This window comes from Tursiops truncatus, chromosome 20 (genome assembly GCF_011762595.2).
Source record: "Tursiops truncatus isolate mTurTru1 chromosome 20, mTurTru1.mat.Y, whole genome shotgun sequence".
NCBI lineage: Eukaryota > Metazoa > Chordata > Mammalia > Artiodactyla > Delphinidae > Tursiops > Tursiops truncatus.
Window position 1 is genome coordinate 40,377,616 of NC_047053.1, and position 13,443 is coordinate 40,391,058.

The 13,443-nt window shown below is 57.1% G+C and overlaps 2 protein-coding genes across 12 annotated transcripts in view; one reads left to right on the plus strand and one right to left on the minus strand.

The window, feature by feature from the left end:
* The first annotated feature begins 2,148 nt into the window (after positions 1 to 2,148).
* On the plus strand, positions 2,149 to 6,665 carry G6PC3 (glucose-6-phosphatase catalytic subunit 3). Of its 2 annotated transcripts, XM_033847932.2 has the most exons (6): positions 2,177 to 2,718; positions 4,614 to 4,720; positions 5,037 to 5,127; positions 5,325 to 5,443; positions 5,627 to 5,768; positions 5,994 to 6,665. In XM_033847932.2, the coding sequence occupies exons 1-6, from the start codon at positions 2,501 to 2,503 to the stop codon at positions 6,355 to 6,357; spliced, it is 1,041 nt and encodes a 346-aa protein (XP_033703823.1). In that variant the 5' UTR covers positions 2,177 to 2,500; the 3' UTR covers positions 6,358 to 6,665. The 2 variants fall into 2 exon arrangements, with proteins under 2 accessions (XP_019795027.1, XP_033703823.1); XM_019939468.3 differs by lacking the exon at positions 5,325 to 5,443 and having other exon boundaries at positions 2,149 to 2,718; positions 5,994 to 6,132.
* HDAC5 (histone deacetylase 5) overlaps positions 5,993 to 13,443 on the minus strand; it is a 37,372-nt gene continuing 29,921 nt past the window's right edge. For 6 of the 10 annotated variants that reach the window (XM_033847889.2, XM_033847886.2, XM_033847885.2 and 3 more), the window contains 12 exons: positions 13,172 to 13,292; positions 12,680 to 12,750; positions 12,430 to 12,537; positions 12,008 to 12,063; positions 11,783 to 11,870; positions 10,738 to 10,857; positions 10,388 to 10,485; positions 10,097 to 10,215; positions 9,493 to 9,626; positions 9,144 to 9,228; positions 8,835 to 9,000; positions 5,993 to 8,743 (listed from right to left, as the gene is read on the minus strand). In XM_033847889.2, the coding sequence (XP_033703780.1) occupies positions 8,704 to 8,743; positions 8,835 to 9,000; positions 9,144 to 9,228; positions 9,493 to 9,626; positions 10,097 to 10,215; positions 10,388 to 10,485; positions 10,738 to 10,857; positions 11,783 to 11,870; positions 12,008 to 12,063; positions 12,430 to 12,537; positions 12,680 to 12,750; positions 13,172 to 13,292 (1,206 nt within the window). In that variant the 3' untranslated portion in view covers positions 5,993 to 8,703. Of the gene's footprint in view, positions 8,744 to 8,834; positions 9,001 to 9,143; positions 9,229 to 9,492; positions 9,627 to 10,096; positions 10,216 to 10,387; positions 10,486 to 10,737; positions 10,858 to 11,782; positions 11,871 to 12,007; positions 12,064 to 12,429; positions 12,538 to 12,679; positions 12,751 to 13,171; positions 13,293 to 13,443 lie in introns of those variants that run through there. The other 4 variants (XM_033847888.2, XM_033847887.2, XM_033847881.2 and 1 more) reach the window with 2 other exon arrangements.

A 13,443-nucleotide genomic window follows, 5' to 3' on the forward strand; every position in this document is an offset into this window, starting at 1 on the left:
CTTATGTGCACACCTTGACACAGGAGTTTGATGAATGAACTCTATATTTTACAAATGAGGAATCCGAGGCCCAGAAGACTTAACTAAACTTGCTCAAAACGGTTACACCTAACTACAAAGTGGTAGTGGAAAGAACATTGGCTGTAGACTTAGCTAAAACGGAATCGGAATTCCACTGAGTTATGTGACCTTGAGCAAATTACTAAGCCTGATTCTTTTCTTTATTCCTTCTGTATTACCACCGTTGAGCATCCAGCAACCTTTCGATGTAGGAATCAATATCCTCATTTTACAGAGGAAGTAACTAAGTCTTAGACTAAACTTTGTCCAGGGGGGTCGCACAACTAGCAAGGATCCGTTCTACCTGTTTCCAAAGGCGGTGCTATTTACTGCTATGCTAATTAGATAATACCTCACAGAGTAGTTAGGAGGAGCGGGAGATAATGAGATAATGTGTACAAATGCATGGCACGTAGTAGATCCTCAATAAATGGTAGTTCCTCCGTGATCACCCATCACTGTTGGAACTCAAGATGCTTCCCCATCTCCCATCTTGCCCTCTCCTCTAGAAAACCGGGCAAAGAGCCAGAATGAGGAGCAATGGTATTGACAAAGGGAGCCTTGGGGCAGGAGTTTTGGGCCCCCCATTAATGACTGTGTAATATACGAAACAGTTTTCTTAACATGTAAGTACGATGCAGATGCATTTTCAAGCCCTACCATCACCAGTTGCCATCCCTAACCCACCTACCCTTCCACTAAAGAAATTCTAGAGCCTCATGTATGAGTAACAACAGGCAAAGAGAGGGAGGCAAAGGGCCAGTCCTGGCACTACTTAACCTGAACAAGTTTCAAAAGTGTTTCCTTGCCTTGCAAGAGACATCAACTTCCTAAAGTTGGGCCCATATTAGTACAATCATTGTAATAGAAATAAACATACTGCTCCCTCATACTTGGGTTTTTCCAGAGAACTTTCACATCTACCCCATAACAAGTCATACATAACTGCCACTCCACCTTTTATATAACATTGTGATTATAGGTTCTCATAAATGACTGCCAGGCACTGTAAGGAAAAGCTTCCTGGAAGAAGTGGAAAAATCTGAGATCTGAAAGACAAGCAGGGAGAGTGGCCACGTTCTAAGCAGAGGTAACTGCAGACGTCAGGACCCCTAAAAGGAGAGAGCTTGGTGATTTCAGGGAGCGTAGAGTAGCTCAGAAATATCATGAAACAGAATGTGGGACTGGGCTGGTAAAGGTTGTTGTGGCTAGAGGCCAAGCAAACTTTCAAAGACAGAAAATTTAGGCTTTTTCCTTGGGGCAATTGAAAAACATTTAGCAAGGGAGCAAAATGAGATTTGTATCCAGCTTCCTTTCCCCACACCCTTTTAATTAGTTAAATTAATCTCTTTCCAAGAAGAACCCAAATTTACATTCTCATTTTTACCCCTCAAAAACTCTCCAAGAACAAAGTTGCTTGAGGTAGGAAGGAACCACTTCACCAGTCTCCTCCCACCTCACCTCTGCCTCTAGGCAAGACCTCACCTAGAATTGCTGAGATTTCTATTTTCTGTGTGTTCCTCCAAGGGATTATTCCAATTTTTGTCGTGAGTGTGTGCCTTTCCTCTTCCTTTACCAACCCAGCTACTATCTCATGGTTTATCTGCCCAGCGGGGTTCTGGAAGGCAAGATGACAAGACGACGAAAGGAGAGGAGCAAGGCGAGCACAGAACTGGGAGGAAGGGTGATTTAGACTGTGCTATGCGTAACAACTCTCAAGCCGTTAGGCATGACCCCTCAAAATCAAGAGGCTGATCTGTCAGCCTCCAAATCAACAGCAGAGGAATTCAAGCAGGAGAGTCTTGGGCTGGGGGAGGAAGGCGTGTACCGATTAGCCAGCTGTGTGTGCAAACGTAGGGGCCCGCTTCAGCACCAACCAGGGATGCCCGGCTCCCCGGAGCAGGGGTTGTCCCTAGCCTTCTCTCCAAGAGATCTCGAAATATTTTTGGAGGGTAGCTGTACTGGAGGAGAAAGGTCTGGTCTGGAAGGAATCCTGGCCCGGGATATTACATATCCATCTTCACAGAAGTAAAGGAGGGACCCTGGACGCACCGCCGACCCTCAGGTTAGTCTGTCCCATGACCCGGAACAGCAGCTGGAGCCGCCTCTACGCCCTCTGCCCACGTGCCGGCAATAGCAGCCACGTGGGGCTCTGCGGAAACGCCTTCGAAAAGATTTGTCCCCTGCGCTGCCCAGTAGAGAGGGAGGCCCGGGAAGAGCGCAGGAGGAGGAAACGGTACCGGCAGGAGGCCTGGCTCGCGCGAGCCTGAGGCTGCAGGGGGCGGGGCAGGAGGCGGGGCTTTCCCGGCCAACGCCAGGGGGCGGGCCTCGGATCCGAAGGGTGGGCTTTGGAGGGCCGTGAGGAGCTGCTTCCTGGTCGCCTGGACTCCTCGGCTTCCGCCTTAGCTCAAAGCCTGGCCGGGCCGGCCCCGTGGTCGCCATGGAGTCCACGCTGGGCGCCGGCATCGCGATGGCCGAGGCGCTGCAGAACCAGCTGCCCTGGTTGGAGAACGTGTGGCTCTGGGTCACCTTTCTGGGCGACCCCAAGAGCCTCTTTCTGTTCTACTTTCCCGTGGCCTACTACGCCTCTCGCCGGGTGGGCATCGCGGTGCTCTGGATCAGCCTCATCACCGAGTGGCTCAACCTCGTCTTCAAGTGGTGAGACAGCGAAGCCCTCCCGCGTCCTGGTCCCCCACCCCCAAAGGCCCTGAGCCCTGTGCAGTCCTTGATCTCTCTCGTCAGCTGCCTCAAAGGCCTGGCTTCCCCCCCACCCCACCCCGACAGTGAACCCATGGCCTTAAGACGTCCCACCCCTACCCCGTGGCCACTGACTTTTCCCCTATGAGCATCTTTGTGCATCTTGGACCTCAGAGTCCCCATCCTAATCACTAAACTAGTGTTTAACGGGCCTGATCAGAGAAATCACCTAAGGGGGCGTATTTAAAATGCAAATACCCCATTCCACCTCAGACAGACAGATTTTGAAACTCCAGGGGAGGGGCTGGGAATCTGTATTTTAACAGGCATCTGTGGTGACTTAAGTAGCAGAAAGTCCTGCTTCTCAACTCACTCTTTGATTCATTTATTCATTCGTTTATTTGACATAGTTTTTAAGAAGCATGCTTTGTGCCAGGCTTCACACTAGTGGCTAAGGACAGAAAAGGCTTGCAGATTAAGGTGTGGTCCCCCAGACCGTGGCCAGCAGCATAAGGAGCATTTGAAAACTTGCTAGAAATGCAGAATCTCAGGCCCCACGCCAGAGCTACTGAATCAGAATCTGCATTTTAGCAAGGACCCCAGGCGATTTGTGTGCACAGTAAATTTCAAAAAGCACTGGGCTAAAGCATTGCCTTCCAGGGAACACTTTCTCTTCTCCCTTTTCCCCTTCATTCACTAGTAGGCTCTGCACACAGACTTAGAAGCCAGGAACCCCAGGCAAGTGGGTGGGGCCCTTGGGGTGTATCTCTTTGTGCCACCTGTTCTCTCTTGGGTGCAGAAGGGAGCTATACTTCCCGCTGGGCATGCAGCTGCACCTCCCCTCACCCCTCACCACTGTCTCTGTTGCCAGATTGCCAGCCTGGGGGAGGGAAGGGAGGTTCATAGGAGACACTTGAATGGATGGGCTGGAATGACTTGCTGAAAAACAAAATACCTTCCCTTCCACTCTTCTCAGCCAGGGCTTCATCCCTGCTGTAAACGGAAAGCAATTGTCTGATCATTTCCTTCCTACTGAATTGCTCTTTGCTTTGTGCTCTTCTTCCTCAGAGTCTGTATAAGCCTTCCTCTCTAGTCCTGTTCCCCTAAGACCGCCCCCTTGGGTAGACACCCTTAATGCCCCCCACATGGCAGAGCCCCTGTTCATTTCCTAAGTATGTGTTGAGCATCTGGTGCATGATCCAGGCTCACTTTTTGGCAGGGAGAGGCAAGTCCCTTCCGCACCTCCCTCCCCAGCACTTGGCTTCCTGCCAGCATCTCTTCTGCTCTCCCACCTTTTCTCTTTCTGGCCACAGCAGCCTCTGCAGTGTGTTTCCCAGGGTCCAGTGAAGCACCTGGCTAAGCCAGTGGATTTTGAATTTTTTTGTCTTCCTTATTCTCTCTCAGCCTCCTTGTCCATTCCCCACTCCCATTTTCAAAGACCAGAGGCTTAACCTAAGTAACTCAGGCTGGAATTTGGGAAATGGAGAGAGGAGAAGCAGGAGGGTCAGTGAGGGTCTGGGGAGGGAGGGCGAGGGGCAGGTCCTGGGCTCTCTATAGATGGCAAGAGCAGAGCTGGCCCTGTAGCGGGAGGGCTAAGGATGGGACTTCTGAGCATCTCAGAGCACACACACGCACACACCACAATCTCTTGCCTCCTTATCACTTTAAAAAAAAAATAGCATGCTTTCTCCTGTTCCAAGGTAAAAAACCCTGGCAAGGCAATGGCACAGAACTGGACACCCTTTCTGACTCCAGCCTATAAGCCCTCCAGAGTACTCCAGGTGTCCTTCTGCCTCGGCCCCCGTTCCCCTGGCTGTGTGTGCGTGTCATGGCATCTCGCATCTGTTCTCTTCTAGGTTTCTGTTTGGAGACAGGCCCTTTTGGTGGGTCCATGAGTCTGGGTACTACAGCCAGGCTCCAGCCCAGGTTCACCAGTTCCCCCCTTCTTGTGAAACTGGTCCAGGTGAGAAGCCTCAAACTTCCCTCTCCCAGTGTGGTTAGGGTTCAGTGAGTGTTTGGTCGTACTTTTCAGCTAGGGCAACCTAATCAGAGGCCCAGCCTCTCAGTTACTGGGCCAGAGAACAAAGAAACCCAGGGAAGACCATGTTGAATTATAGGAGGAGAGCACCCATGCCGCTTCAGGGCAGAGGGAGCTAAGGGTCAGTGCTGGAGGAAGGCTCCCCCCTCGGCCACGGGGAGGCAGCCGTGTTGAGCGATCACCAGGGGCACCTGGGTTCCACCAGCATCCTCTCACCACAAGCTTCTAAATCCCCTGGCAGGCAGCCCTTCCGGACACTGTATGATCACAGGAGCAGCCCTTTGGCCCATAATGACGGCCATCTCTTCCCAAGTGGCCACTCGGACCCACAGGTACACCTTGGCATTGCCCACCAACGGGGGCAGAGGTGATGGTACCCTGGACCCAAAAGACCCAGCAGCAGGGCAGCCTGGGAGCTGGAGTTCTGCAGACGCCAGGGCATCTGGTCAAACCGTGAGGTGCCTGGGTGCTGAGGGAAGCGCAGCTGTGCGTGGACGCCTCCTGAACCATTTGCCTCTCTTCTTTTTAGCCGCTGGGTGAGGGTGATGCCTAGCTTGGCTTACTGCACCTTCCTGCTGGCGGTCGGCTTGTCCCGGGTCTTCCTCTTAGCACATTTCCCTCACCAGGTGTTGGCTGGCCTAATAACTGGTGAGCAACTGGGGCAACAGGGTGGACCCAGAGGGTGCCGTTGGCAGTGGGAGGACCAGCGTATGATCTTCCCATTGTACAGCCAACCCCAAGGGCCCCCTTCTCCTGCCAAACTACCCTGCGGCTCGGGGTGGGGGTCATATCCCCAAACTCCTTGAAGCTGCTGTCACCCCACTTCCCTAGGTGCTGTCCTGGGCTGGCTGATGACCCCCCGGGTGCCCACGGAGCGGGAGCTAAGCTTCTACGGGTTGACCTCACTGGCCCTCTTGCTGGGTGCCAGCCTCATCTATTGGACCCTCTTTACACTGGGCCTGGATCTTTCTTGGTAAGTCCTGCTTTGAAGCTTGGGCAAGTTGGGGTCTCACCTATACCTGGCCCGGTGGGTCTCTGGTTGGTTGTAGCTAAAATGGGACACATTAGCTGTTCACAAACATTGAGTCTCCTGGGGTCACGGCAGAACATGGCGGTAGGCCCCAAAGGGGTGGAGAGCCATCAGCCCTCTAGGACCCAGGGGAATCTCTCTCCTGGCAAAGACTCTCGCTCCCCACAGGTCCATCAACCTAGCCTCTAAGTGGTGTGAACGGCCTGAGTGGGTGCACTTGGACAGCCGGCCCTTTGCCTCTCTGAGCCGTGACTCAGGGGCCGCCCTGGGTCTGGGCATCGCCCTTCACTCCCCCTGCTATGCCCAGGTGCGGCGGGCATACCTGGGACATGGCCAGAAGCTAGCCTGCCTTGTGTTGGCCATGGGGCTGCTGGGCCCCCTGGACTGGCTGGGCTACCCGCCTCAGATCAGCCTTTTCTACATCTTCAGTTTCCTCAAGCACACCCTCTGGCCATGCCTGGTCCTGGCCCTCGTGCCCTGGCTGGTGCACACGTTCAGTGCCCAGGAAGCACCACCCATCCGCTCTTCCTGACTCTAGGTGCCTCCTACTGCCACTTTCCCTCTCCCAAAGCCCACACACTCCGTGACCTCCACACTCCGGGGAGGCAGCCCCGTCCCCTTCCAGCCCCCAACAGGCCCTGCTCATGGTGAATTTTCTACTTCTCCCACCACCTGGTCTCAGCCCCAAAGAAGGGCCTTCTCTCTCCCAGGAAGGCTGGTCCTCCTCCTGCCTTCCCTCCCATGTCCCCAAAGGGCAAAGGCAACAGCGAGACCAGTGGGTTCCTGTAACACTGTGAGGGGCTCAGAGCAGCCCCAATAAAGCCCTTCCACACCTCTGGACTCCTCTCTTGACTCTGTGCACATCTCCACTGGACTTGCCCGTGTGGCTGCAGGTGGAACCCTTGCCAGGCCACCTGTTCTGCACCCGCTTCAACCCTGTGCCCCCAGAGACTGAGAGTCAAAAGGAACAGGGAGACCTTCAGCCCGGACCCTCTCCCCACCATCACCACGTAGGCCACACAGAGGTTCCAGGAGATGCTGTGGCTACGTTCAGTGAAACCTTGTTCTTAACCCACAGGACAGAGATCCCACTCCCTCCCACCCCAGCCTCTTGTTTCCTAAATTGGCTAGTCTAGGGGCTGGAGAAAAGTAGTTTTTTTTTTGGCCAGGAGGGGGAATGAGACCCTCAACTCCATTTGAGAGCCCAGAGAACAGAGACATTGGCCCCAGAAGGCACTGCCAGAAACAAGTTTATTTACACAAGGACACACAGTGTAACAGGTTACACAATACTTAACTGAAATCCATGTCCAAGGAGACAAAGCAAGGAGTGGGTTTACATGAGAACCAGACCAGCCGTGGGGAGAGGGAGGGTAAGCGGCCCGGAGCTGGGGCTCGGCATGGGGAGGCCTGGTACCCTGGGCCCAGCCCCATCCCCATCCCCCAGGAGGATCTAGAACACACAAGACACAAGCGCACAATGAACCAATGGTGGTGGGACTCCTGCCCCTCCCCTGGCTCCCTCAACCCTGCTCAGGCCCCCATTAGGATAATAAATATGTAAACAGATTGGTGGAGCCCTGGGGACGGGAGGAAAGAAAGTATATGCGGTGTTGGGGAGAAGGAGGGAGGAAGACTCAGCCCCCTAGGAGCTGCTTCCCATCTTTGGTTTCCCACAGGCTGGAGAGCATTTGCTAGAAGCCTTGTGGGCTCCTAGCCCTGGAAACAAGAAGGCTAGCAGGGCTTCTGGGAAAGAGAAAGGGCAGTGCCCAGCCCCATCCTGGTCTTAGTTCCCTTGGGCTGGTGGCCCACAAAGGAAGCCCAGGAGGAAGGCAAGCTACAGCTGAGGGCAGACTCCTGGGTTCTGGCCCTGCCCCTTCTAGAACTCCCACTCACCATCCCCAGGCTTCAAAGCCAAAGGCCCCAGGAGAGAGGTGGGCCACTGACCCTTCTGCTTGCAGCGTGCTGGACGGCTGGGGAAATCTGGTCCTGAACAGCAGGGGGGCTCTCACCAGCCTGGAGCCCCCCTGCAGGGACCACCTTCTCCCCGCTCCCCAGACTGTGCCAGCAGAGGGGCAGGGAGGCCGACAGAATAAGATGGAGAGCAGGCCCGGTTCTGCGCCTCCCCTTGGCCCCTCAGAACCCAGGAGTGCAGCTCCAAACCTCCCCCCACGCTTTCACCCTCTCCAGCCCCTGAGAAGGGGAAATAGGCCCTGAGGAGGGTAAGGCAAGACAGCCCTGCCCACAGACCTCAGGCCCACATCCGACGGCACAAAGCTTCCCTTCGCTGCTGAGGCCAGGAGAAAGGAGGAGGAGAGAGGGGTCTGTGTGGAGATGGTGAGGACACTGGGGGAAAAGAGTGAGAATCGCAGGGCGGGAGCCCACCTCCCCTCCACGCTACACCTTAAGACTGTAGAGGGACCCTCCGGACCCTCCCCTGGGGCTGGAGAGGGGAGGAGGGTGAAATTAAGGCATTTCCCCCTAAGTCAGCTGAAGCCAAGGCACCAAACTTACTGTTCCCTCCTCACTCGGGGACCCCAGGACCGGAAGGTGCTATCTGGGCCCCAGGCCCACCTTGAGCTGGCCCAAGCTCCAAGGGGGACAAAGACAGAATGCAGGAAGTGGGTGTGGGATACAACGTGAGGGAAGGGCTGGAAAGGGTACCCCTGGCCCTACAGAGGGCGCAAACTTCTAGAGCTGAGACATGGGCCACGGGGGGTGGGGGGAAGGGGGGGCCTGAGGCAGCTTAGAGGAGCAGGAGGGGCGAGGCTGAGAGACCCACACGGCAGACGTTGTTGAATGTGTGACTTTTTGTTTTTTAATAGAAAAAATAAACAAAATCACAATGATGAAGCCCAGAGGGGTGGGGGCCAGGGCGTCACAGGGCAGGTTCCTGCTCCATGGGCTCCTCTGCTGGCCTGTGGGCACAAGCACAGGGAAGGGCACTGAAGCGCCGTGGGATGGGGGGCAGCAGTCTGGGCGAGGGCAGGGAGGTGGGCGGCACCTCACCTGGGGCTGTGCTCCCGGCCTGCAGCAGCCTGGGCCTGCTCGGCCCCCACCGACAGCAAGGCCATGGCGCTCACAGTCTCAGCCTCCTCTGTCTCACCGGCCTGGGCCTCCCGCAGGGAACGGCCTAGACCAGCAGCGAACCTCTGCACACAGCTCCAGTGTTTGCCTGTGGATGAGGGATGGGCCGGGGGTCAGGGAGAGCCAGAAACCCCCAAACGTACGGACACCCCCAGCCCTAGCCCTGGCGTCGCGCAAGCTCCGCCCCCTTGGCAAGCTGGGCCCTGAGTCCCTCTGCCTGTGCCCACGCACTCTGGATCTCGATGACTTTCTCTAGCGTGGCCACTGCGTTGACGTTGGGCTTTTGTTGCAAGACTGCCTCGTCCAAGGGCTGCAGCTGGCAGGGGAAAGAAGAGAAGGCTTCGAGTGGCTGCCCCTCTAACCGTCCCGCCGTTCAGCCCCATGACAGGGGCAAGCATAGCCTTTCTGGGGAAACCTCTATTTAGAAAGCCTTCCCTGGCCACCACCTGTCCTCAGGAATCAGGAAAACCTCCCCAAGGGCCCTCGGTGCTGCCTGACCCAGGAAAGGGACCCTCCCTCGCTGGCCCCTTCCCCCTGGCCTACTGGCCCACCTCCCCCAGTCCCACTGTGCACCCCTCACCTCCACGCTGAGCAGAGCGGAGACACAGGCCTCAGAGGCATCACAGATGGCGGTCAAGTCGTGGCCTCCCTCGAGGGCCAGCACCACCCGGCCCCCTGCCAGCGTCATCAGCTGCCTGGTCAAGTGGCCAAAACCTTTAGGGACGGGTGAAGGGAGGAAGAGGAAACGGTTAAAGAAAAAACTCAACTCAAGAAAAAGTCAGAAAGGAGAGAAAAAGAAACGAGATGGGACAAACAGCACAAAAGAAGATGGTGGATTTAAACCCAAATAGATATCCATAATAAAATTCAGTGTCAATGGACTAAATGCTCCATAAAAGACAAAACGTAAGAGGCTAAAAAGATCCAGTTACACATCTCCCAAGGAGCACCATGAAAAACCACCACTGAAACATGAGGGATCAGCGAGCTCCATCCCTACAACTGGAGGAGATGCTCCCCCGCCACCTGCTTGCCCCTCAAGGCCAGGATTGGCAGAGGGAGAGTGGCAGGATGCTGCCAGGACGATTCCAAGTCTTAGACCTGCCTTCAACCCTCCTCCCAACCTCCCACTCGACCCCACCTTCACTGCTCCATAGCCTCCCTCGATCCCCCCACAGGCTCACATCTGGCGGTGACCGAGTAGCCACCCAGCGGAGACAGGTGTCCCTCGACAGCATCAAACCCGGCGGAGACCAGGACCACGTCAGGTGAGAACTCGTGGGCAATGGGCATCACCACTGTCCTGCAAAGGGAGGGCCCAAGCTGACCCTGGCAGGTGGCTCGGCCAGGCCTCCCCAGGCTCTGCCCCCCACAGAGCCGACCCCCTCCACCCATGCGGAACTGAGTGCCTTCTGCCCCTCCCGAGGCAGGGCCCGGGGGTTCCCACCCCTCCCTCGGCTCTTCTCAGTCCCCACCTGAAGGCCGTTAGGTACTCCACGTCTCCGATGGGGGGATCCACACCTCCCGTCCATGCCACGTTCACATTGTACCCCACGCCCGGCCCTCCGCCAACCTGGCAGCATGGTGGGGGAGGGGTTACTCTCACTGCCTGGGGATCCCAGACGTTGCCCCGCCCTCAGCCCTGCCTCCAGCCCTCACTCCACTGACCTCTGTTCTGCATGGAGGGGCAGTTGGCTGGCGTGGTCCTCCCACTAGGAGCCCAGACTCCCCAGGTACCAGCACCACCACGGGCCTCCATGGCTCCCTGCCAGGTCCCATTCTGCTATCTCCCCGAGGGCCCCACGTTTGAGCCCAGGAGCTGTACCTCTTCAGGAGCCCCAGAGCCCGGAAAGAAGTTCCCGTTGTCATAGCGATGCAGGGAGATGTAGAGCACGGAGGGGTCGTTGTAGAATGCTTGCTGGGTGCCGTTGCCGTGGTGAATGTCCTAGTGGGAAGGGGCGGGAGCGTCAGGGAAGAGGCCCAGGGTCTGACCCAAAGGTCAAAATTCTGCTTGGCCCACCCCAACCCTGTGGTGGACTCTGGGGGTGCAGCCCACCACTAGCTACGTGGCATCTGTGTTCTGTCCGCCACGGAATCACCCCACGCTTTTCTAACCAGGGTCTGCGGGCTGGGACATGGCACTGCACAGAGGAGACACAAAGCCAGGGGACGAATGTGGTGGATCTCCCTGCGAGCCCACTCTGCTCAGCAGTGTGGAGGGAAACAGTACGGCTAGTCAGGAATTGAAAGCAAACAGATGCATTCTGAAGGAGAACCCAACGTCATGAACTTTGAAGCCCAAGCTGGGCTTCGAACAGATTAGATCCCTCCTTGCTGAGGCCTGCTCCTCACAGGGAGCGGTAGGGGCCTTTCCCTCTGCTGTGAGAGGCAGAGGCGGAGAAGCACAGCGTGGCAGCAGGAGCAGAAATGCCGGGGCCCACAGGCCTGATCTGAAACCCAGTACCCAATATCCCAAGCTAAGTAACCTTGGTTGGGTAAGTCCCCCAACAGCCCAGTGTCTCTGTTTATCGAAATGGACATCCTACTACTTAGGAAGCAAGGCGGCCACGAAGCAGCACCGCGTGTCTGGCACACGGTCAGCCCCCAGTCAACAGGGACTCCAGCAACGGCAGGAGCTGTCTCTACCACTCAAGGCAGAAAATCTCCTCGGCCGCTCAAGGCTGCGGGCTGGGGGCCAAGGTGGACCAGGGGCTAAAAGCATTTCGAGTCTCCACTAGTGAGGAGGGGGGCCCCATGGGACTGTGAAGGCTGGGCTAACAGCCCCAGCACGGGCACCTGAGGACGAGGGCGTGGGGCTGGGGTGGAGGCTTCCTGAAGGCTGACCCTGGTCCCACCAGCCCACTGCCTACCCAGTCCACGATGAGAACCTTGCCCACATTCAGCTTCTGCTGCAGGAGTTTGGTTGTGATGGCTACAGAGTTGAAAAAGCAGAATCCCCTGCGGGGGTGAGCGGAGAAGAGGGCAGGTCGTCAGCCTTAGTGGACGTTTGCTCACAGATACACGCGCATCAGCTCTGCTGAGAGGGAGACGGTGTGAGGGCAGTGGGTCTGGGGCAGGGCTGCGGTGGCACTCACATGGCTGTGGACTCCTCCGCGTGGTGTCCTGGGGGCCGGATGATGGCAAAACCATTCTGGAGAGGTACAGACGGAGGGACAAACAAGAGGCAGACAGGCGGGCAAGGTGGCCACGAAGTGGGTGGACACAGAAGGAGAGAAGCATAAGTCAGGACGAGAACATACGTCATAAGCATCAATCCCACGACCTTTAGGAACGCCAGCCGAGGGCCACGTGAGACCCATGACAGCACAGACCTTAGTGCCTCTTGGTCGTTCCCGCTTTACCCCTCACCCCCCAGCTGGCCTGGAGCTAGCACCTCCTCCCCACATCTGCACCTGAGAGTTGAGATTACAGAGGATGGTGCCTTACTGACAGGAAAGCCACAGCTGCCCCCATCACCCGCTCCTGAGGCAACAGGACCAAGGCCCCACACACTCACCTTGAGCTCCCCCGTCGCCACCTTGAAAGCCAGCTCCACCAGGCAGCCCACCGCCATGCGCACGGCACTGGAGGAGTGCATCTCATTCCACACGGTGTCACTGTCTACCTGCGGGGGCAGGAGAGCAGGCTTCAGCGTGCCCCCTGCAGGGGGAGGGCGAGAATGGGGGTGCAGCTGTGGTGGGCAGGAAGGGAGGGGCTGGAGCTGGGAGCACCACCCACCCATCCCCACTGGCAGGTGCCCTACTCACCCCGATGCCCCCACAAGGCAGCATGGCGTACATCTTCTGGCTGATGGGGCCTGCAGGGAAGAGGAACAGAGCTACTCTGGAAGTTGCCTCAACTGCCAAAGCCGCAGGTTGGGGTGTGCAGAGGGCAGTAAACTCAATCACAGAAAAAGAAGGCCAGGCCCCAGCACACGACAGGCCTCTGCAGCCCATGCCAGCTGGGAGATGTCTGTCCCCCGTGCTGGGGGGGGGGCATCCTACCTCTGGGGCAAATGGCAGGGAGAAAAAGGGGCCTGACAGGTTAGGGAGAAGGGCAAAGCCCATCACCAGGCCTGACCTGTCACCTCCCATCCTCCTGCACACATCCCACCAGCATGCCGTAGTCTGTGTGAGTGGCGCCCTCTGGAGGCGTGCAATGTAGCAACTGCGCCCACGGGAACCCACCCGCCTACCCCAGTCCCACCGGGGCAGAAGACCTGGCCTGGCCCACGCCCCGCCATCGGCCGGCCAGCTCACCGAGCAGCTTCTTGCTGTCCAGCTTCTGTCGGTTGAGGGGGCTGGTCCCATAGAGCAGGGTGTGGTATTCGGAGTGCACCGTCTGGATCTCATCCAGCGTGGCTTTGCGACCCCGGATCCGCTGCCAGGAAGAGAGGCCGGTGAGAGGGATGGTACCACAGGCTCAGCTCCCCCGAGGCCCAGCCCCTCTCTCTGCCCCACAGCCTGGGGCACATGGGGCCACTTTCTAGCCTCGGGAGATCAAAGGTTGTTGAGAAAGTATGCCCCGGTCC

Excerpts from the sequence above, each read along its gene's own strand:
- G6PC3 (XM_033847932.2), top strand. The coding sequence starts at position 2,501 with ATGGAGTCCACGCTGGGCGCCGGCATCGCGATGGCCGAGGCGCTGCAG. Across the intron at positions 2,719-4,613 it reads CTCAACCTCGTCTTCAAGTG|GTTTCTGTTTGGAGACAGGC; the intron begins GTGAGACAGCGA and ends GTTCTCTTCTAG. Across the intron at positions 5,444-5,626 it reads GTTGGCTGGCCTAATAACTG|GTGCTGTCCTGGGCTGGCTG; the intron begins GTGAGCAACTGG and ends CCACTTCCCTAG.